We start from the raw sequence: 24,016 nt of genomic DNA, 5'->3' as shown, positions 1-24,016 counted from the left end.
GTTTGGCGGCAGTTACCTGGGTGACACAATTCTGATGCAACAGGAGATAACTGAAAGCAGACAAAATCACTAAGATTCCAACGGATAGTTAGGGCTCCCTGAAACAACCAGTTCCTATGCCAGAGAAATTGAACAGGTTACTTAACCACTTCCATAAAGAACTGGGCTCTTCATGAGAAGATATGCGATTTGTTCTAAGTGGTTAGCGAGATCTATCACTCATTGGTATGGTCAGGTATAAACACACAACATTCTTTCCCAATAAGGGCACAGGTCCCTCCTTTGGCCGCCAGCACTATGTCTAATGCTTGACGTTTTGGAGAGCCTCCTGTCTGATCACCCTTGTTTTTGTGGCCAGGGTTTAAACTTTCTCCAGTTTTATTGCCATTATTTCAACCGTGCTTGTACCTCAGGAGTCTTTTTGCCTGGTGTATTACTCCCCAAGTGGATAAAGGAAGTGCCATAGCCGCTTCCCAAGTTAAAGGCTTATGTTTGTATATACCATTGGCATCTGTTAATCCCTTCTTTTTCGCCTGAAATTATGGAGGCGTTCTCGTGGGGGGGACTCTAGTACTCGGAATTGTGGGAAGAGCTGGGCTGGGTAACAGATTACTGACCAGTGAGCTGGTAATACAGTATAAGCTTTGTCCCGCAAACCCAATGATGGCCTATTAAGGCTGGGAAGGTCGACTGCATCCATTTGTTACATAGGTATCTACAAATGGGATATATCCTCCAAAGGGCAAGGGTTAATCCTCCTTACGAGGAGTGGTAGTGTTGTTATAGCATTGGAAGATTGTACTATTTTACTAAGTTACTGTAGGGGAAATGAGATTGATTTTTGTTTGATCCCAGGTTGAGAAAAAATTCATATCCCCATACCCAGTCTGCCACTCTTTAGTTTTGTTTGAATAATCCCATACACCGTTTGCCACAATATGCCGAAGCACAGAGTGCTAATATGATGATTTTGAATATCACTGATGAACAAAGAGATAAGGAACGGTTAATTTGTGGAACCCAGTGATGGTTGGTCATGGCGTACGCCTGACCAAAAGGAGGGATTGTGGAAGTAGAATGAATTATATTGTAAGAATAGAAAGAATTAAAGAAATGTTGTCTACACCTTTAAGCAAAGTTGTTGGAATGTTGCAATCCAGGTGCCAGGAACACAGACATTAGCATAGAACAATTGCACCATTTAAGGGCATATGGAAAAGTATTAGCCTTAGATCGATACCAATCAGTAAGGAAGTAGGATATGCATGCTGTGTCACAGGTAGTTTTTCCTGTCTTTTGCTTCTTTGTTCTTTTGTCTAACTCCTGCTCTTTTAGCTGTATAAATAAGACTATTGAGGCCTTGCATGGCACTCACATATTCTGAATGTTATTGGCTGAGCGCTGCGCTAATAAACAGAGTGGTCTGACAAATTGTGAGTCCTGAATCTAACTTTGACAATTGCGTACTTCCAGTTGCAAATGAGGTATGCAGGTGACTGGTCAGTTCATAACTCTGGTGTTTGTGACTCTGAGGTTCTACTATATGCAAATACCCAGATACTAAAATTGGGCTAAATTAACAGAAAGAATGATGAATGATATTTTTGTCTGGAAAATATTAATGTATTCATTGTACTCTTTACCAATATTTAATTACTGCCAAATTTTACACAGCTCTCATGATAAAACTTCCCATTTTTAAAACGATGCTTAAAGAAAGTCAGAATTGATATGAAAATTTTGTTTTCTAGATAAGCATACAGTTTAGAAGTTACCAACCAAAATACTCCAAGAGCTGCTCAGAATCACAGTATTACCTTATTTTGGAGACTGAAATTAGAGATCAAGTTTAATATCCTCCCCCAACTTTTAAAAGTTTAATATGGCTAACATATGTATGACACAAAAGAAAATCTAAATTAATCTCAATTAGGAATGGAATTAATAAGCAGTAATTCTTGCAATCAAAATGCTAAATATAAAAGAAAAATAAAATTTGATGTTTATGGATGTTTTGAGCAAGAATAAAGCAATTCAATATAAATCAAGATTTTCATTATTAAAATGTTAAATTAAAATTGTATATCAATTTCAAATTAAACCAAGAAAAAAAAACAGTAATTGTTTTATACAAGCTCACTTAAACTAGAGATTAAAAGGCCAATTGTTACAGTTGCTACTGCTATATGATAATTCTGTTGCATGCCAGTGCGGTTATTTACACTGAACATAGTAAACAGTAAGAGTTAGTATTTCACATAAAAATATTTTGTAATTTAAATATTTTGAATACAGAACACATTGCATTTAGTCTTTTAATGCTGCTCTTTCTGCCATGCCACCCATCACTCTTTTATTTAAGCTGTAATTTAAATTACTTAGAAGGGACACCACTAAATTAAGAACAACCAACAACAAAAATCACAATTCTGTCCGCAACTACTATAGTTATAAGTAATGCTTAAGATTACATGTAATTTAAAAAAATTGTCAAATGCTTTTCCTCTTTCTTTTCCCCCCTCCAGTTTGTTTAATTTGCGCATTGGCACCAATGTTTGATGCATGGTCAGTTTCACTGTTCTCCTATATAGTCTGTCAGTTTAACCTCACTGAAGAGACATCGATAGTACTAAAGGAACAGGAAGCCCCTGAAAATTAGCTTTTGTTTTTTCTTCACATACTGTACTAGTTGGGGGCTCTTTCAAAAACTTGACTAACTTCAGAAAGTTCCATTAAAAAATTCTTTATGTATGGTGCCTGTCTAATGTAATTGATGAAGACTGGGGAGCATGCTTTGTAGCAAGTCTGTCTACCATAAGAAACAAACAGTTGAGGAGTCAGCATGATATAGCAATGATAGCAAATGCAAAGAAGAAATCAATAAATGTGGTATACTTTTATTAATGGGAAATAATAAGCATAGTACACCTCTACCTCAATATGACATGAATTCGGATATAACACAGTAAAGCAGCACTCCAGGGGGGCAGGGCTGCACACTCCGGTGGATCAAAGCAAGTTCGATATAACGCTGTTTCACCTATAACATGGTAAGATTTTTTTGGCTCCCGAGGACAGCGTTATATCGAGGTAGAGGTGTATATCTTGCATAAGCAAACATACAAGTACTGTTAATCACAACAGCAGCACACACAAACTCACACAAAAATCATGACTTTTTAATCCACTTCATTTGTACAAACCTGATTATAACAAAGCAAAAAGCTAATTTGGGCAGGGCAGAAAAAACATATTGTAAGCACCCTACCTTTCTTTTTGCCTGTGAAATACCCTAAAAGTCAGGGAAAACAGACTATTCATAAAGTGTCTTCCATTAAAACCATTTGACTCTACCAATAAAAAAAAATTTAAAAAAAAAACTATTTATTCATCTATTTTAACAAACTGGCAAGCAATGACACTAAACACACAGAAAAAGTTACATTAAACTTAATTCTTTTCATTTAACATTTAAAATCTGATAAATTAAAACCGGATTTAGAATCTCTCTCTCACACACAGAAGATGAAAACTGTGCCAAGCTTCTTCCATACAAGTTTGTTTTAAATCATCACAGTGGCATCTCATACACTGTACTAAGCAGAACAGCAACAGTCTTCTTATAAGTTATAAGATCATAACAGTATTAAGCAAATACCTGTTTGGCAAGTTAAACACCCAAGAAGAGTAAAAAAGATGAGAGCAAACAAAAAATACACACATTTTTAATCAAGTTGTATTATGGTAATTTAAAGTCTCCAGACAGCAGGATCTATGAAAGTCTAGAACATACAGCCCTTCTTAGGGTTACCATTTTAAACTACCTTTATTCTGGAAGCAGATCTTTGAAATTGTCATAGCTCAGAATGAATTCTGTCTTCTCAAAAAGTTTTTTCATGGTGTGGTTTCTGTTTTGTTTTTAGCTTAAAATCAGAGACTAATTTCAAAGAGGTTTTACCTGAGAAAGGTATCGTCTATAATCTTGTCGAAGTTCCTCCTTTAGCTTATGTTTCTTTCTTTCATACTCATCTCCAAGAGGCAAACTCAAGCCATATTCACCTGTAAAGTTTAATGCAATTCTTATTCACCTTCTATTAATACAAAACAGTACAAATAAGAGTTTGTGTTACTTGCTGGAAAAGATATTTTTAGCTTTTACCAGGCAACACAAAAGAAAAAAACACTAAATTATTCAAATAGTAATCATGTTAAATGATGAAAGATCAACTGCAAACAATCATGCAGAAAGCATTATGAAAATGTAGTGCCCATTTTTTTCTAATTATAAAGTTTTCCCCCTTTGGTCCCTATATTTCATTGCCTTAGAAGCAAATTTACCACAATCTGAACTCAAAAGCATAGGTTTGCAAACATTTCTAAACAGCAAATAGATTACCCCATTCAATCCCTATAATCAATATTTAATCTTGAAGCAAATCACTTCTCTTTAAGACAAATGTTACTGTAGAAACGAAGAATTTATTACCTGATATTTCATACTGTGCTTGTTATGCATCATCAAATGCTTCAGAAAATGTATTTTATAACATTCTACTTGTTTAGTATGAAACTCATATATATGATATACACTGGCACAAATACAATTTTGAAGAGACTCATGGCCATAAGAAGCAATGCCGTTTCTTCATTCAACTTTTCTACTCTTAAGTTCTGAATTCTCTCTCACATTACTGAGACTATCAAATACGCTGTGACAAATTCACATTTAGCCCTGCTTCAAGACTGTTTTAGGATTTTGAAATTGTTACACACTAATCTGTGTAGGAAATATATTTTACCGTCCTCTGAAATCAAAACTGAGTCTGAGAAATTAGAAAGAAATATCTTTTTGCCTCAAAAGACTAATTATTTCACTTGGCATCTGAAGAAAATTGAGACACTGTCACAAAGTTAAACTAACAGCACAAGAAACAGACCTAGAGCCAAATTTTGAAGGCTTAAAATTTTTTTTAATCTTCTCAGGCCATATATTTATGTACTTAGATGAACAGAATCATTCTCCTGTAAGCAAAGCTTTTTATTTTCTTCCCCAGCACTTTATAATTTTTTATCCTTTAGTTACAATGGGGAGGGGGTGGAAGATTGTTGCCTGTGATAACCTTGAAAGTATTTCGAGTTAAGCATGGTCTAACTGGAGTGAGCCAGTGGACTAGAAGCAAGAAATATTAAAATTTTACTCCCAGGTCTGTTCCTGATTTACTGTGTGGCTTTAGGGAGAGCCAAAAAAATCTTACTGCATTATAGGTGAAACCGCGTTATATCGACCTTGCTTTGATCTGCCAGAGTGCGCAGCCCCACCCCTCCAGAGCACTGCTTTACCGCGTTATATCCGAATTCGTGTTATATCGGGTCACATTATATCAGGGTAGAGGTGTAGTTGTAGTGAGGGGCTATGCAGGGGCAGGGTGGACAGATACTCTGAAAAGAATGGTTTTGGATAGGTTTAGAACTCTTTCTTTTTACAGAGGCTCGGACTCTGAGAGGGACTAGGGGAGCAAAAATACTGAGACTATGTTTCTACTAACTTTGAGTCCTAGCCTTGCTCTTTCACTTCTGTTGGTTTTATGCATATGGTTACTCAATATAGTGTTAACGGTCTTCTCTGCATGCATTGGACTACCTTTGAACTAATAAAGGCAATAACTAAAAAAAAAATTAAATGTCACATCCTCAAGTGTATTTAAATAAAAAACTTTTACAAATATATTTTACTTTATATGTTATTTTTGAAGTTATTAAAGCATGATTGTACTGAATAACTTCACTTTCCAAGTGACTGACAACATACTGCTAAATGCTCAAAAAAGCAAAGAGGAAAACCCCCACATCTGGCCTCTACTGCAACTTAAAGCAGCCTCAGGACTGTTATAAATTGATGTGATTTAGAATGGCCCCACAGGCCATGTATCACCCTCCCGGGAAGGAGAATGCATAGCCTAGAGCTGATGATGTCAGCTGCATGCTAGCTGGCCTTTAAGGCAGCTTTCAGGTCACTAATCTAGATTATTTAATTTTGTTTAAACAAAGTGAATACATTTGGTTACCAATCTGAGGGACTGTTTACAGTAATAAGGCACTTCAGGTCATGTGGTGTTAGAGCTCACTACTTCTGTGCCTCATAATCTGCATGACGCATGACAATGGCACACACTATGTTACAACTTATTCCTTTATGACATCATGGAAATATTTCTGATAAAAAAGATAAGAAGTTACATATGCGGTGGCTGATTCCACTAAGCTCTGGAATTATTTCACTTTCATTCTCTGGACCGGACGCATTTCTGATCCCCTACGAAGACTCTCCACTTCTTTTTAGTCCTTTTGCTTTTATGATCACCTCTGGAATTATAACTTCACAGAGAGTGTCCTCACGCTAGGTCTTCCCTCTGTTCCATCAAAGACCACATATAGAGGCCCTAAGTCCCTGTCGTGCCAGAGAAGATTCTCACCACCTCTTTGGATTACTTCTTCTAAAGGAGGGACTTTGCCTCTACAATGAATCAGGAGGCCGAGTTTCCTTTTAATTGAATTAATGTATGTAACCATCCACTTTAACAAGAGTATGATTATACTATCCATTACAGTACCGGGAAAGTGAGTAATTTGATGTGCATAGTTCAATTTTTTTATTAAAATTTACTTAACTTTTAATTATCTGTTGGTAAGAGGGGGTTAGGATGAGACAAAACATCATCAAGACACAAAAATGTGTTCCCAATATCACAGTGTATGGCCCAGTTGTTGAACATAAAAAGAAAGATTTTGATCTACACACAAGTCCAGATCAACTTCATTGTTCTCCATTTTTTAAACCAGAAGTGTTGGCATGATCCTCAGTGGAGTTATTCCAAATTTACCTGGGTATAAGAGAGATCAGAATTTGGCCCAAACAATCAGTTATGCCACATAGAGAGGTGACAATAATATCATAGGCAGAGTTTGTTTTTAGTCTCACCATCCACTGAGTTGGATGTTTTTACTGCACTACTTGGACCTCATTCTTTCTCTGACATAAGAAATAGCTATTGTGTAACTGGCATTTTCATGTTGTTACTGTAATAAATCTATAGACATTTAGGAATTTCACTGTTATCACTATACTGTACATCATTGTCATTAGTAGCTTTGTGGCAACAAAGGAAATATACTTCAGATGCACCTTTACCAAAAACACTAAAGACTCTAATACTTAAACAAAATAAAAACTTTACTGTAATCTCCTATCAATACAATGCCCTCAGGCAGTTGAACACTTCCTAATCTATTCAGTGGATACATGTCTTTGTCAGTTCATTTCAGCACATTAACAACTGATATATCTAGTGAAACTGAAAGGACCTCGTCACAGTCATGAGTGGGATAAGGAAGAGTAAAATAATTAGTCCACCAGTACTATTTCTCTATATTTTATGTTTCTACAGTTAAATCAACAAAACACTAATGACTATAGTAAACTAACTTACTGATCAACAACGAAAGCGGCAAAAAATCTGAGGCACATACTTATTCATGTGTTGTCTTCTACCCAAGTTTACCCTTGACTTCTGGTGACAAGCAACTCTTAATTGTCATTTTATGTCATTCCTAGTGATGTCATTTCATATAGGGTAATATTAATGACCTAATCCGCTGTTTTAAAATGTAGGCATATTTTAAAATGCAGGCAAGATATTATATTTGTTTTTAACCTCTCTTTTAACACTATAATTAATGTAAAGTCAACATAGGATTAAACAGATCATACTTTTATGTACAACCATTCTGGCCCTACTGAAATCAAAGAGAGTTTTGCCATTGACTTCAATGGCGCCAGGATTTCACATCTTATTTTTCGAAATTATCATTCAATCAAGCACACTTCTGGAGTCATCACAATTTGCTTGATGGTTATTTTTTTCAGGGCTGAAATTGTCACAGTACCTATAAGAAATTAAATGTAAATAGTTTATTCACTAGTTAACATTCCAATCAAAGAGCTGGGGAGAGACTTGTACATTGAACACAGTCCTTCCTCATCTCTACTTTTTCTGTATGTGTTATATCTCACTTGTCTGTCATGTCTATTATTTAGATTATAAATTATTCAGAGCAAGGGCCAGTCTTAAGTGTTTTCTGTTAAGCTTCTAGTACACCTGTGGGCATTACAAAAGCACTTATCTTCTGAACACAGGAGTGCAAGGAAAGTAATGTTCTTGCATTTATAAAGCACTTTAAAAACATCAATCCTGACAACACCTTTGAGATGAAGGTAAGTATCCCTAGCCTTATTTTATGGATTGGAAAACTAAGAGAAAGAGAGAGAGACGATAAGTGATTTCCAAAGCCACAAAATAGAGTTGGTGCTACAGCCAAGATTAGAAATCCCATGTATTATATGAATGTGTATTTGAAATATACACCATTACTTTTCAATACTAATACAGGTTTAATTTAGGGAACTTAAACTAGTCTTGTTAATTTCTAAAGGTAAGTTATCTGGCTACATCTGGCACCACCTCCTTTAGCATCAGCTTGACAGATACCTATGCCCTGATGCCACCACTGCATGTTAGACTGCGGGGGCCCTAAGGAGCAGAACTATTTCCAAATGGATCTCCTCCCAAGTTCATAACCCCACACACACACACACACTTTTAAAAATCCCTTTATCGAGGTGGTTTGGGTATTATATTCCATAAAGTTTTAATGGTTTATCTATTTATCATTGCAGCTATTAATTATTTCTGCAACACCATGACATGGGGCACTTTAGAAATATCATTTCATTTTGAAACTAAAAATATCCTTGTGGCTTTTTGGTCTTAGCAAGTTCTCACATTCTTTAAAAACACAGAAGAAATATCCATTGACTGCAGTGCCATCTGCTGTTATAGCTGATGTTATTAATATGTATCACTGAATAAGAACTTTTGCAGTTTACTCTCTCTATTTTAAAGAAGCGATTTTACATTTGATTTTACTCAGACACAAAAATTAGAAAATGCTAATGGCAGCATTATTATTTCCCTGAAAGGAGGTGAAGAAAGGACATCTCCATATTTTTGAAAGAGGCTTGAGGGTGTCCTCCAACTTCCCATGCTTATTCACAGTCGAAATCTCTCAGCCCATCTGATGTCGTATTTACAGGAGAGAGCACAGCACAAACCCTCAGTGCCACTCTAAGGCCCAGTTCAGTTACAAGCATGTTTTTGTAACCAATCTGTGACACTTTTTTGACTACAATTTACAACAAACATGGTTTGAGTTTTGGCCATTCTTCAGCTTTTCTCTTTCAAAGCACTGGGTGAAGAATTGTAATTATAATGTAGTACCCAACATACTGCCTAATCTTGTTTGTTACATTCTGGGGAAACCAGAGCAGCTGCCCTGTAGCACCTCAGCAAGCGAAATGACTGTCCAAAAGAAAAAACACAAAGAGCAACAACAGCAGCACATGTAGCAATGCACTTTGAGACGTCTTACCACAGGCAAGGTTAGAGGTTCCAGACACAATGCAAAAATAAAGTGTTCTGAACCAGTCTCAGAAACACGATCACATGCAAAATAAGGCATCTGGCAAGGGTGAAACTGTTAGCTGCAATGTTTAGTAACTTAGGGTATGTCTACACTACGTGATTATTCCGAGTTTACATAAACCGGTTTTGTAAAACAGATTGTATAAAGTCAAGTGCACGCATCCACATTAAGCACATTAATTCGGTGGTGTGCGTCCATGGTCGGAGGCTAGCGTTGATTTCTGGAGCGTTGCATGTGGGTAGCTATCCTGTAGCTATCCCATGGTTCCCGCAGTCTCCCCCACCCATTGGAATTCTGGGTTGAGACCCCAATGCATGATGGTGCAAAAACAGTGTCACGAGTGATTCTGAGTAAATGTTGTCACTCATTCCTTCCTCCGTGAAAGCAACGGCAGGCAATCATTTAGCGCCCTTTTTCCCTGGATTGCCCTGGCAGACACCATAGCACGGCAACCATAGAGCCCATTCAGCTTTTTTTTTTTTTTTTTTTTTTTTACGTGTCACGTATGTTACTGAATTGCTAACCAGATGCAGTACTGCAGCGCTACACAGGCAGCATTATTTGGCCTTTGCAAGATTAGGCAGAGACGGCTTATCAGTTGTTCTTGTACCATCTGCATAGCCATTGAAATTGGCAATGGGATGAAGTATTCAGTATTTCCTCGGGTACCGTCGCTGCTGTCATGGGTATGGTGCCCCTGGCTGAGGTCCGTGCCGTGGGGCACAAAGAGAGTGAAAATGGGAATTGACTCCCGGAAGTTTAATCCCTCCCTTTATGGTATCTTAAAATAGAGTCAGTGCCTGCCTAGGATACTGGCTGCAAGCTGTACTAGTGAGAACCAGTGGTACCAGAGAACCAAAAGCACAGCCACTCCGTGTCGATCCCGCATAAAACGAATGAGCTACATGCCATTCTAGGGGTGCCTCCGGCAACAACCCCACCGTTGCTTCCCTTCTCCCCAAACCTTCCTGGGGCTACCATTGCCAGTGTCCCTCCATTTTGTGTGATTGAAGTAACAAAGAATGCAGGAATAAGAAACACTGATCTTGTTAGTGAGATAAATGAGGGGGAGGCAGCCTCCAGCTGCTTAGGATAGTCCAGGCAGGACTTTAAATGCTGCGGGGGGAGAGCCCAGCATCCTTGCTGCTAGTGGATAGTCAGCAGTACAGAATCTTTTCTTTACACATGAAAGGGAGGGGGCTGATGGAGCTCAGCCCCAGTTGCTGATGATGAAGACTTGTTACCAAGCCGTTCTGTACCATCTACTGGGAATGACCGGAAGTCATTCCCATTTTTACTCAGGCGCCCCGGCTGAACCTCACCTGCTGAGGCCAGCCAGGACACTCACGTGCTGATGATGATGAGAAATAGCATCAACTGTACGTCTGCCACCGGGGAGGGGAGGGGAGAGGATGCTGCTGTTCACGTTTGCCACAGCATCGCGTCTACCAGCAGCATGCAGTAGACTATTAGGGTGACATAGAAAAAGTCAAGAAACGATTTTTTCCTTTTCTTTCACTGGGGGTGGAGAAGGGGACGCGTAAATAACGAGCTGGTACCTAAACCACCCGGACAATGTGTTTTGACCCCCTTAAGGTATTGGAGTTAGCCAAGAATGCAAAATACTTTTCGGAGACTCTGGGGGACTTGGATAGCTGGAGTCCTCAAGTACCCCCTCCCTCCCTCCATAAGCGTCCATTTGATTTACTTTGGCTTTCCGTTACGCTTGTCACGCAGCACTGCGCTGTTGGACTCTGTATTACAGCCTGGAAGATTTTTGTCAAATGCTTGTGGCATTTCTCTTCTGTATGGAGCTGTGATAGCACAGATTGTCTCCCCATTACAGCGTCAGATCCAGTATCTCCTGCATGGTTCCATGCTGGACCTCTTTCGGGATTTGGACTGCATCGGCCACCCGTGCTGAATCAGAGCTCCACGCTGGGCAAACAGGAAATTGAAATTCAAAAGTTCGCGGGGCTTTTCCTGTCTACCTGGCCACTGCATCCGAGTTCAGATTCCTGTCCAAACTGGTCACAATGGTGCACTGTGGGATACCGCCCGGAGGCCAATACCGTCGATTTGCGGTCACACTAAACCTAATCCGATATGGTAATAGCGATTTCAGCTCTACTCCTCTCGTTGGGGAGTACAGAAACCGGTTTAAAGAGCCCTTTATATCGATATAAAGGGCCTCGTTGCGTGGATGGGTGCAGTGTTAAATCGGTTTAACACTGCTAAAATCGGTTTAAACGCGTAGTGTAGACCAGGACTTAGTGTTAACCAGATGGTGTGCACACACAAACCATAGCCAGAATTTTCAGACTCAACTGCCCAAACGTAAGCTTTTACACAAATAGCCTGATTTTCAAAGATGTTGAGCATCCTCAGCTGTCATTATCTTCAACTGAAGTTGTAGGAACCTGACATTTTTGAGAATCAAGCTATTTATTTAAGAGCTTATATACTGACTTAAGAGCAGTTATGCCCCCAAATTTGAGAGTCTTGTCCTATGTTTAAAGTCAACTGTGTTACTAACTGGTTACAAAGTTAGCTAAAATTGTAATGTGGAAAGGGCATAATTGATTGTGGTAGGCTGGGGGCAGTTATTTAAACAACATGAGGCATTGCTTGCTCCCAGAGATTCAATGTTTCCTTTGTTTGCAGCCCTCGCCAACCCAAAGGAGACACTGCAGTTCCAAGTCTGACGTCCATCTAGATTACCTTTGCCTTGTTAGACTAAATCTCCTGAGAAGCCTATTTGTTTGAGTTCCTATCAGCCATGCCATGGTGACAGGACAGGACCTTATCCCAAGAGGCTGACAGAAAAAGCATCTTGCTTCTCTAGCTCCAAGCACAGATGCAGAACTTCTGGCAGGCAGTTGAATGGGCGATTCACTTGAAATGCTATCCCAACATATAGTTTTCTTCCAGCTACCCTGAACACAATAAAGACAGACACAAACCCTCTCTCAAAGACTGGCAAAAGGACATTAGCACAGGACACAAAACGAGCTCTGTTTAAGCTCGAAAGTTTGTCACTTCCACCAACAGAAGCTGGCCCAATAAAAGATATTCCCTCAGCCACCTTGTTTTGATAAAAAAAACTGAGTGAATCTTAACTTTCAGAGGACAAATGCAACCTCAAAAAAATCAAGATGTTTAAAAGGATATAAACACTAAGTGCCTGAATTATTGTGATGCTCCTATAATTAAGAATCCAAAGAATTCATTTTTAATTAGCTGTGCAAAGAACTCTAAGACAGCACTTCACTATCTACACCTAAAAATACTATGTATTAAAGACATATCATACCTAGAAGATAGTTCTGTTGACTGTCTGGTGGTATGTTTTCTTTAGCCATAGAGATTAATGCTTTGCTGGTCTCAAAAAGCTTCTCTGCACCTTTGCTCTGAAAAGAAAAAAAAATGTATGTCTTTGCAAGAATAGATAAGGGAAATAACCATAACATACCTGAAACAACATGATTTAATGTTTGACTGGAAAACAGAGGGTTTTGGTTATTTTTAATACATGTAATAGTGTATTTCACTGATACTAAAAAGTAATTTCTGTATTAATGCAATAATTACTCTGCCACATTTGATCCTCAACAGCACTTTAAATTGATTATGTACTCACAGGGATTTCATAGCCTAACCATGCTCAGTATTTTTCCCAAGAGATTTAATCCATCTTACGTGGCAACATGACTAGTCATCTGCTAAATCAGTGGTTTTCAACTGTTTTTCCTTTGTGGACCCCTAAAAAAAAAAAAAAGGTGGAGATATGGACCCCTTTGGAAATCTTAGTCTGTGGACCCCCAGAGGTCCACAGACCACAGGTTGAAAACTACTGTGCTAAATGAATATCTGAGCATGATGGATGAAGTTCAGACCAGTGTCTTCACTGTACACCCACACCCACCCAAACAGTTCAACAGGGATGACTCGTTCATCTCACCCCACTCCTTGGAGCTGCTCTGAACAGCGATTAGGCAGCAACTTTAGGGGAGGCAAAGTTGAAAGCTTGTCTCCTCTCAGCACCCTGAAAATTAAGCTATTATAGAGAATCATGGGTACATAGTCACACAAGAAAACATGAGGACCATGCAAGAGACACAAGGAAGGGTGAATAAGATTATAGTGGGTGCAATAAGAAATAGTAAACACAGCAAAGAGACAAACAGAAGAGACAAACACAGGAGGGCAGGCAGAGGAAGGGGAAGAATAAATACAGGATTGGTGAACCACAAAAAAAAATAAAAAAATGTATTCTAGAAGCAGGAACTCTGACTAACCTTCCCCCATCATCCCAGAAAAGAGTCCCAGGATAGGCAAACTGGAACCTAAAATCAACTGGAGGCAGAATAATGGGAAGCATGAGATGGAAAGGAAAGTTTAATTAAAAGTAATCTACTTAACTTTAAAGTAGGGCTTGTGTTTGAGGGTCATTGGCTACCAATTCAATAAGAACCAAAAATTACTAGACTTGGTAACTGAAAGACAGTCAACACCCCCACTCCAAACTAATTTTTGCATCCCCCTTCAAAAGTGAAAAGCAGTTAATTCCCTCCATTTGAAATATTGCTTGAGGGAAGTGAGAGACAAACCCCTCCAACAAAAATTAAATTACATCCTTGTCTCAGAACACGATTTGAGGTATATATAGCCAAGCATATTGGTTCAAGACTGCAGTCAATTAGTACTGAAATTTACCATGCTGATGTGTGGACTATTTCTGAGTGTTCTGCAGACAGTAGCTGTAACCTGTGTATTTGTAATTAAATACTACTAGTTAACAAAATGGAAGACTCTCTCTGATCACACATGTCATTTTGGACAATAAAAGTGCTTATAAACTATTTGAAATTTTATTTAAATTTCAGCATTGCAATACGTGGATTGCCAACATCCATAATGGAATGTTTATTTGTGAACATACCCAAACCACAACCCACCCCAAACATCTGATCAGATATGTTTTGCAGTATGCCCTAGATGTCAATATGCAGACTAGGTAGGATTGCAAATTCCAAAGTCTCAACCTGACTCAGAGAAAGTCTTACTAGCAATTCCTTCTCTTACATACAGAAGGAGATAAACAAGTCCCCAAGCCAGTTAAGGCTTTATAGGTCAGAACCAACAGGTGCAACATACAGTGCTGACTAACCAAAACCTTCTCTTCATCAAGGTCATGATTCAGGATAGCTAGAACAAAGTTGTAAAAATCATCAAAAACTTTCTCCATGTAAGTACTCCATTTCTGAGCAAATTAAGGTGATCTGCATGATTATCAAATCTTTATAGCTTTAGAATTACGTGCACAGCACTTAAACAGGGCAAGGAGTAAGCCAGCCCAAGTTTTTAAAGAGAACCTTCTCCCACATGTATCCCCAGTATCAAATCACATTATAAACACCAATGCACAACTGTAGAGTTAGCAAGGTTGTCAACAGGGGTAAGGCAAGTCATTACTTTTCTGACCCTTTTCAAAATATTGTATGTGTTTGGAAACTTTTGAGCAATATTGGTAAAAAACCATATTTATTGGACATCCTCCCATAGGTACCTGCATGTTCCAGCTCATATCATCATTCAGATGAATTTCTAACAATGAATTCAGCCCTACTCTTGCAAACACAAGCATATGCATAATTTTACGCATGTGAGAAGGCCCACTGATGTCAATGAGACTACTCGTGTCAGTAAAGTTATGCACATGCTTAAATATTTGCAAGACTGGCGACATTATCAGTACTTTTTACAAGAAAAAAAATACCTTTGATACCTCATGGAGTCTCGATGCTGCAATGCTAACTTGAAAACACAGGGTTTTTCTACTTTGAAATAATTCTGAAATATTGTTTACATGAAAAGTTTTTGAATAAATAGTGACAATCCCTGATTATGATAATCTGTACAAAAAAAAAACAGCAAATAAATTTCAGATCGCAAAAACATTAACAAAATTTACCTATGACAATATTTTTTAAATAAAGCAAAAAAAAATTGACATTGTTTAGTGTTCTTCTGAATAAACAGTAAATACTTGACACACAAAATACTCAAAAAATATATCCTAATAATAATGAAGGAACTATCAGGATAAAAAATTAATATTTTAGTGTTCTTCCCTGTGAAATGAATAGTACCTTATCGAACTGACCATAAAAAAAAAATTTATGCTATTTGTACTGTTTATTTTTTGCATTCTTTAAGCTTGGATAATGAAAGCAGACATTCATTTCTAGGAAATTTCACCCTGAGGTTCTCACATATGAGAGCAATTCTTGGCTTGGCTTCCATTTGAATGCAGAAAAACCATGAAAACTTTTAAATAAACATTCACAAATGTGAAGATCAATATAAAAGTTAAATGTGGGGGCAAGTTTGATTTGACAGTGTGCTTATAAGCAAAGATGGAGAAAGACACCTTAGAAATTATTGTACAACAGATAACTCAGTAATACAATACCTTTATAAAGAAGAAACTCTTATCAGTACAATAGAAGCAGACTTAAACCAAGATTCCAACCATAAAACTGTTTGAAATAGGTAAATAATGTAGTAATCTTACCCTTATCTCCATATAAGGAGGATCATTTTCAAGTTCTGCTTTGTCCTGTGCCAACTTGGCCTTTTGATCTTCAATAAACTGGTCTAAATCATTTGCCATCATTTCTTCAGTTCTAGGAAAGATATATATCATTGTGCTAATATGGTCCCTCTTCAGTATCGGCAGAAATTTACTATCAGTTAAACTACTAATAGCTTTAATCAACTCAAGTTTAGTCATCAAATCACTGCACTGATCTGCCTAAGAGGTGCAAACGTTAAAAAAATGTTAAGACAACCTCCTCCCTAGTGATATCTGACCTAAAATGTTGCAACCTTTAAAATTTCTCTTCAGAGAGAAATTAAGATTCCAAAAGACAGTCCCAATAATTTTTTCAAATACAGATTATTCTGATTCTCTTTTAAAAGATTTTTCTTAAACAAAATAATTTAATCCAGTACGAGAATAATACTGAGCAGCTCCTAAATATGATAGATTTTCAACTGCTAAAACTGCTGAAAAGAATATTTAGCACTGATTAGTTTAGCAGTTTAAATTGGAAATGAGATCAGAGGAATGCCGTGTCCTCCCACACTTTCCACCTATAGGAGGAGGGGAGAGAAACATCAAGATTACTTGTCAACATGATGCAAAGGGGTAGGGAAAGAGACCCATTATAGAGCCTGTAGTTTATATGATGTATTATAATTGTATTGTGTTCCAATAACTGATTATTTTATCCGTAATGAAACTCCGGTTCAATGTTGTTGCTTTAAACCTCAATCCTGCAAACACTTACACACACTTAACTTTGAGCGCATGCATAAATGTTTGCAAGTTTAGGACCTTAATATGTTCAATAAGCAAAGTGCCCCACTTTTAAAATGCTACTAGTTTTGCAGAAGTAGCTTTATCACTTAATACCCTATAAATCCTTATTCCCAACAAAGTCAGTGGAACTACTTGCATGAGTAAAGGTTAGCAGGATTTGGCTTCAAGTGCAGTTTATTAATTGGCTCTTTTCATACTTTGCTTTTATTTAGATATCATAAAATTATAAGTTTTGTAGATCAAGAGAAGGCTGCCAATTCTTTTCCCCCACACCCAGTGTCTGTCTTGTCTATTTGGTTGTAAGCGCCTCAGAGTGGGAACCTTCTCTTACTTAATGTTAGTACAATGTCTATTTAGTACAGAGAGGCTCCAACTAAGATCAGGGCTGCTAAGCAGGGGAGCTGGAACATTTTTTTTTTTATATAGTGGGGATGCTGAGAGCCATTGAACCAAAAACTGTAAACCCTGTATATAATGGAAACAATTTCAAGACAGGGGGTGTGGCAGCACCCCCCACCTCTAGTTCCAGCACCTATGCCTTTAAGGAGTATCATAATACAAATTCAAATAGGCCAAATTCAATTAAGTTACACGAGAGATGAGTTTGGCCCAATAAAGCAGCAAAGAATCCTGTGGCACCTTATAGGCTCACAGACGTTTTGGAGCATGAGCTTCATGGTGGGTATTCACCCATGAAGCTCATGCTCCAAAACGTCTGTGGGCCTATAAGGTGCCACAGGATTCTTCGCTGCTTTTTCAGATCCAGACTAACACGGCTACCCCTTTGATATTTGGCCCAATAGTTAGAGGTTAGTAAATTCTTCAATATATTTAAATTACATTCTGACTAAACATATGCCATCTAATTAAAAGATAAGCATGAAAAGAAAGCCAATGAACTGCACACAAGGCCAAATCCTGCTAATCTTTACTCATGCAAGTAGTTCCAGTGACTGTGTTGGGAGTAAGGGTATATAATGCTAAGTCCATAGAAAGCACATATAAATGGTACCGCAAACTAAGATGATAATTACAATCCCAAATCCTTCAAACATTATTCATGTGTTTAATTTTAATCACTTTAATAGCCCCATTGAAGTCAAAGGAGCTATTTAAGTGAGTAAAATTAAGCATATGGGTAAGTGTTTGCAGTATCTGGGCCTAAGCATAAATTGCACAGAATTCACTTTGTAAGCTTACTGTTGAGATTATACTAGCAGAGACAGAAAATGAACATACCCCCTCCCCAACAGTCAACAGGGGGATGTAAGACAGTGCTCTGAAGGAAGGATGGGGGATGTGAGAGCACATGCACTCCAAGAAAGCGATTGCCCCCTCAGGACCACCATCTATCACTTCCCACTGGCTGGGAATAGGAGACCAGGTTAGCTGCTTTGCTCTCTCATTCTGTCCGTCTCCATCCCTAGAATAAAAAGTGATCTGAATCCTAGCAGTGGGCCTAAGCAGGTCCTCCCCAAAATACTGGTGACAAAGTGGGAGCCCTTTAACCCTGCATTGCACCCAATTAAATGCCTGGAATGTTAGAATGGGTAAAGGAGGTACAGCACCTCTTCCCAGTGTTAAATTAATAAATTGTGACCTTCCATTTGAATCCATCCCATGTGCAGAGCACTACAAATCTGCGGATATCTGCTTTATATCCACAGATATAGATGCTGATATCCACGGACCATGTCTGCGGATCGTGGATCAGATGCGGATACAAATTTTTGTATCTGTGCAGGGCTCTACCCATGTGTCCATTATTTATTTGCCTGCACATCTGATCAAAGGGCCAAGAGAGTTTAAAAATGGACAAAGCCTTAAGGGGTGAGATTTAATGCAGTTAAACAAAAAACATGTTTGGAAAGAAAAATATGAAATGAGAAGATATAGTTGGAATGTGACAATGCAGAAAGAAATCACTGCAATAAAAATGAAATGTATGTGCAGTGTAATGTGATAACAAAAAAATATTGACTCCTGAGTTACAGTAAAATCTTCGCATAAAGCAATATCATTAAATATATGTTATTCTTTAATTAGCATTGTAAAAATATTATGTGATTCTCATAAATGAGGCAGTCCTGGGACAACCCAGTTGTCTTACTAGTGATATAGGACAATCGATTCTGAAAATAAATTCCCCATCTGATTGTCCTAAATCCTTAATCTCATTAATTTTGCATACTGATAAAGTCAAAGGATAAAGTAACGTGAAAAGAACAAATGTTTCCAGCCACATACCTATATTATACTCAGCATTGCAACACTACAGAAGGATCACTTAATCACAAAAGTTATTTTGAATGGAAAAAGTAACTTTTTATAGTAAATTCCCTAGTACTCCACCTTTGCTCACACCAACTATCCACTGCAGCATACTCACCTGCAAGAATACCAACGCAGTGCTAGTCATGCACCAAAAGAAATCTCATTGGACTGTGGCAATTGAATTTCTGACCTTCACTTAGACTAGCATATATAAACACTGGGATTGTTTCCAAAAGAGTTCTGTTTCAAGTAACAGCACAATAGCGTGATGAGACCAAACCTGGTTCAAGAGAATTTAAAAACTGGTAAATGGATGTTAGTTAGTTCTAATACAGATAATATGAACACTAAATGTTTTTTTAACTTTTTAGCAGAGATTGCTGAAAAGCATCATGAAGAATTACATAATAAAGGCAAGGTATCTATTCAGATATATTTTAACTGCACAAGTATTCAACTGAATGTGAAGAAAGCTCAGAACTCCACTCTGAGTAAAACAAATTAATCAGATATACTAGCATTGTTGATTCAGGATGCTATCTTTCACATGGCTAAAAGGAAGGATGGCTGACAGAATTTGGCTGGGGAAATATCTAGATGTTTTATAGCTCACTCCTTTTTCCTTGGTAGACCTTTTTTAAAATGTGCATGAATTCATAAGCCCTGTGAAACAAGCATGAGGGCCAACTGCCAAATAAATAATTAGAAAGGATTTGTTATATGGGGGCGGGGGGAGGAGGTGGAAGAAGAGAAAAAAGAAAAGGAGAAAACACGAAGTTTACCTGTTCTTCAAAAGCTAACTACACCTCTACCCCGATATAACACGAATTTGGATATAACACAGTAAAGCAGCGCTCCAGGCGGGCAGGGCTGCGCACTTCGTCAGATCAAAGCAAGTTCAATATAACATAGTTTCACCTATAACGCGGTAAGATATTTTGGCTCCCGAGGACAGTGTTATATTGGGGTAGAGGTGTATTAACATTTTGAGGGTTGTTGTATACATTGGTTCAGAAAATATTTATGCTAAATAAAAATGTGAATGATTTATTTCTATTCAATTTTGTGATCTATAGTAGCACCTTAAGAGGTCATCCTCATTTTTAATAGTTTCTGGTTTTTAGTTGAAAACCACAGAAAAAGCACCCAATTTCATTTTTTCAGCATTTAATTTTATTTTATTTTTCCATTAAAATTTAGAAATTAGCCAAAAGATATCAAAGTAAATTACTTTCTGAACAGGGATCCTGTGAGGATTAAAGGGACATCCTCAACATATAAATCATACTTTCATCTGAAAATATTCTTTTTAGAATTATAAGTAACCTCGTAGGTGCCAATCCTGCACAGAATTTTGTGGGTGTTAAACCCCTAAAATCACATGGAGCTCCATTAACTTCAGTCAGGCTCCATGTGGTTTACAGAGATCCCAAGCAGAGCTTATTGTGGTATCAGGACCACAAATTACTGTACCTCAAATACACTAGAGAAAAAAAAATTTTTTTTCCATTTGTGCATTTGACAGCACTTTGTGTATCACAATTTTCAGTTTTGTTGACCATACACACACTTTTCTAGCCCCTTCAGGAAGATTATTACCAGCAACAGAAGCAGAGCCAAAAATGAAGCAGCAGCAACCACCAGCCAGGTGTGTGCAGAGAGAAAGGCAGAGTTGGGATCTGAGCATACTTGGGGCTGGTCTACACTACGGGGAAAAATCAATCTCAGATACGCAACTTCAGCTACGTGAATAACGTAGCTGAAGTCGAAGTATCTAAGATCGAATTACTCACCGTACTCACGGCACGGGATCGATGTCCGCGGCTCCCCATGTCGACTCCGCAACTCCGTTCGGGTTGGTGGAGTTCCGGAATCAATATAAGCGCATTCGGGGATCGATATATTGCGTCTAAATGAGACGCGATGTATTGATCCCCGAGCAATCGATTGCTACCCGCCGATACGGCGGGTAGTGAAGACGTAGCCTTGGTGGTATTGTTCTCAGGCCCAACCAAAAACCCTTCTAAACATAAAACAGGGAAGGAGCAAAAAATATATTTCGGACGATAATAATATTTAAAAGGATACTCATAAAAAATGATTTTCTGATAGCCTACATCTTTGCCTCTAATTTTATATATCTCAGTTCAGAAAAGTAATGCACTATGTAAGCGTTAACTATCATGTTAATTGCTGCTGTGTTTAGCTATAGACTAAAAAAAAACAAACAAACCACAAACTCAATGTAATATTTAGTTTACCAAAGAGCAAAATATGTTAACATCTAAAAAAGGAAATTTGCATAAGTGATACCTAATAATAATTAAAGAGTCAACTAGTGAATGAAATTTAAAGATATATAAAGCATGACACAGAGCAGAGAACAGGAAAATAATCAAGGGAAACACTCCGGCTGATTTTCCTTCTAACAGCAAAGGCCCCAACTCTCCAATCTAATCCTTTAATGACTTTACTTGAGTAGTCCCACTGATTTCAATAGGACTACACATTAAAATTAAGCATGGGCACATATCTATGCAGAACTGGTGCCTAAACAAGATTCACTATACTAAGATGTTGGGAAGGTACCTACATGTACACTGCGTCTATTTTATTGTTTATGTGTAGGAGAGTCTCTACAACATGTTCCCTCTCTCTTTCTCCCCCTAGAACACCCTTTTCCAATTCTACGCCAGACTTATAAAGAAGAAAACTTATCAGCAAAATCCAAGCTGATCTCCTGCATTTCTATTTATGTATGTTATACTGCCATTAATACAGTACAGCAGGAAGAGTGCTACTATGCAAAGAGAACAGACAGAATCACAATTCCCATCAACCCTATGTAATATCCCTAAGAGGATGTGTTAGGGGAAAAAACTGATACATTAAAAAAAAAATGTTTACCACAGTTTGATGCCACATTTAGTCACTGCATTTACAAATTATATACCCAAAGAGCTATTACATTAAAAAGTTATTTTAAATTTTTCAGCAATACTTTCTGGATTTTTCAAAACTATTAGCACTTGCCTCCCCTCTATCCCTCTGAACATTAATAAAAATAGCCTCTTATTTCTGCAGCTCTTCCCATCAATAAGTGCTTCCTCCTGGATCTTTTCCCTCCAATTCTCCGCTTCTTTTTAAATCTTGCTTGAAAACCACTCTTTCCTCCTTTGCCTAGACCTCTTAATTTCCAACTCCCACTGCTACTCTATAACTCTGTAAAGCAGTTTAAGATAGCATCTTTCATATAAACCTACCAAAATAAATGTGTATTATACAGCTTAGATTGATTGTCATATTGCAAACAAACCCAAAGTTAAATAAACACTTCTAAACAGCTGCATGACACAGTGTCATGGGAGATACAAAAAATTAAAATGCCTGGTTATTAAACCACAGAGATACAAATTGCGATAAACTGGCAAAGTGTATTAGAGCGGTAAGGGGACAAGCCGCAGCCAGGCACCGGAGTGAAGCCTGGGGGCAGATAAAGCACAGCCCCGAGCGGCCCCGAGCCAGGACACGCTCCTCGCACAGAGAGGCGGCGCCGGCGGCCTCGGGCTCTGCCTCTGCCTCTTTAAGACGCTACTCAGCGTTGTTAGGCAACCAGGTTACAACAAAAACTGCTGCGGCTTCAGCCTGGGCCTACCCAGGCCTCTCTCACTCCCGCGCCCCGACAGGCACAGACACACACGCTCCGCACCCCGCAGGGCCACAGACACACACACACCCCAACCCGCCCCGTGCCGCCCACCCCACAGCGGGGCACAACCCCCTAGTGGTGCTCGCTTCGCTTCTCCCGTCCCGGGGCAGTTCGCGGCGAGGGGCCGTAGCCCCCTGGAGACCCGCCCGCCCCAGGCTCCCAGGGCGGCGGGGACAGAACTACGCCCCCGCCGCCCTGGGAGCCTGGGCGTCCCTGCGCCCCGCCCTTCGCCTCAGGAGCCTGCGGGACCCCAGTCACGGCTGGAGCCAGGCCGCGGAGTCACTCACCTGCTCGCTCTCGGACCCGCCGGGCTTGCAACCGGCCGCTCCCGCCCCGCCTCTCACACTTTACAGTCTCCTCCGGAGACGTGCAGCAGCCGGGCCGCGCCTTCGCCGCTACAAACAGCGCCCCCTGGTGCGTGGGAGCCGGGGCTAGATTCCCTGAGCTGCTGTGCAGGGCTGTCTTTCTTTGCTCAGGGGCAGGGAGCCAGTCCCTGCTCCGCGGGAGACCACACCCCATACACAGAGGACCCCTTTCCTCTCCATCCACATAAATCCCACAGACAGCTTGTACACAGAGGAGCCCCTCCTGCCAACGTACAACAGCATCCCACAAACACATATCTCATGCAAAGGACTTCTGGCATCTTCCTGTAGGGAGACCAGATGTTCCGATTTTTATAGAGACAGTCTCGATATTTGGGGCTTTGTCGTCTATAGGTGCCTATTACCCTCCACCCCCGTCCCGATTTTTCACACTTGCCGCCTGGTTACCCTATCTTCCCACCACAGCATAGAGTGATTCCTCCCACAGACACCCCCATCCTCCCATACACAGCACACAGAGGGAGAGAGAAAGATCACATACACAGAGAACCCTCCTTTCCCTCACGAATGTACAGGGCCAACACACAGAAGTCCATGCCCTCTGGGATTCTCCATAGGCAGAATCTCCCCTCCTCACACAGAGTTCATACACAGGGCACTCAACCATCAGTAAAATTACTTTTAAAATTAAAGGGTACCTCCAGAGTGTAAAAGTTTGGAGGAAAATCGTCAGGAAAAAAAAATGTAATCAGATAGTTTGATGGAATATTTAATAATCTC

The 24,016-nt window shown here is 39.1% G+C and overlaps 1 protein-coding gene across 1 annotated transcript in view; it reads right to left on the bottom strand.

Moving 5' to 3' along the window:
- Positions 1-23,241, bottom strand: part of CSPP1 (centrosome and spindle pole associated protein 1) — a 156,609-nt gene extending 133,368 nt beyond the window's left edge. Inside the window, exons 1-5 of the mRNA XM_075063062.1 lie at positions 23,198-23,241; positions 16,118-16,229; positions 12,854-12,950; positions 3,959-4,059; positions 3,269-3,292 (exon numbers count right to left, since the gene is read on the bottom strand). Of these exons, the coding sequence (XP_074919163.1) occupies positions 3,269-3,292; positions 3,959-4,059; positions 12,854-12,950; positions 16,118-16,219 (324 nt within the window). The 5' untranslated portion in view covers positions 16,220-16,229; positions 23,198-23,241. The remainder of the gene's footprint in view (positions 1-3,268; positions 3,293-3,958; positions 4,060-12,853; positions 12,951-16,117; positions 16,230-23,197) is intronic.
- Between the last annotated feature and the right edge of the window lie 775 nt (positions 23,242-24,016).

Source organism: Chelonoidis abingdonii, chromosome 2 (genome assembly GCF_003597395.2).
Source record: "Chelonoidis abingdonii isolate Lonesome George chromosome 2, CheloAbing_2.0, whole genome shotgun sequence".
Taxonomy (NCBI): Eukaryota; Metazoa; Chordata; order Testudines; family Testudinidae; genus Chelonoidis; species Chelonoidis abingdonii.
This window is presented reverse-complemented; position numbering and strand designations above follow the sequence as displayed.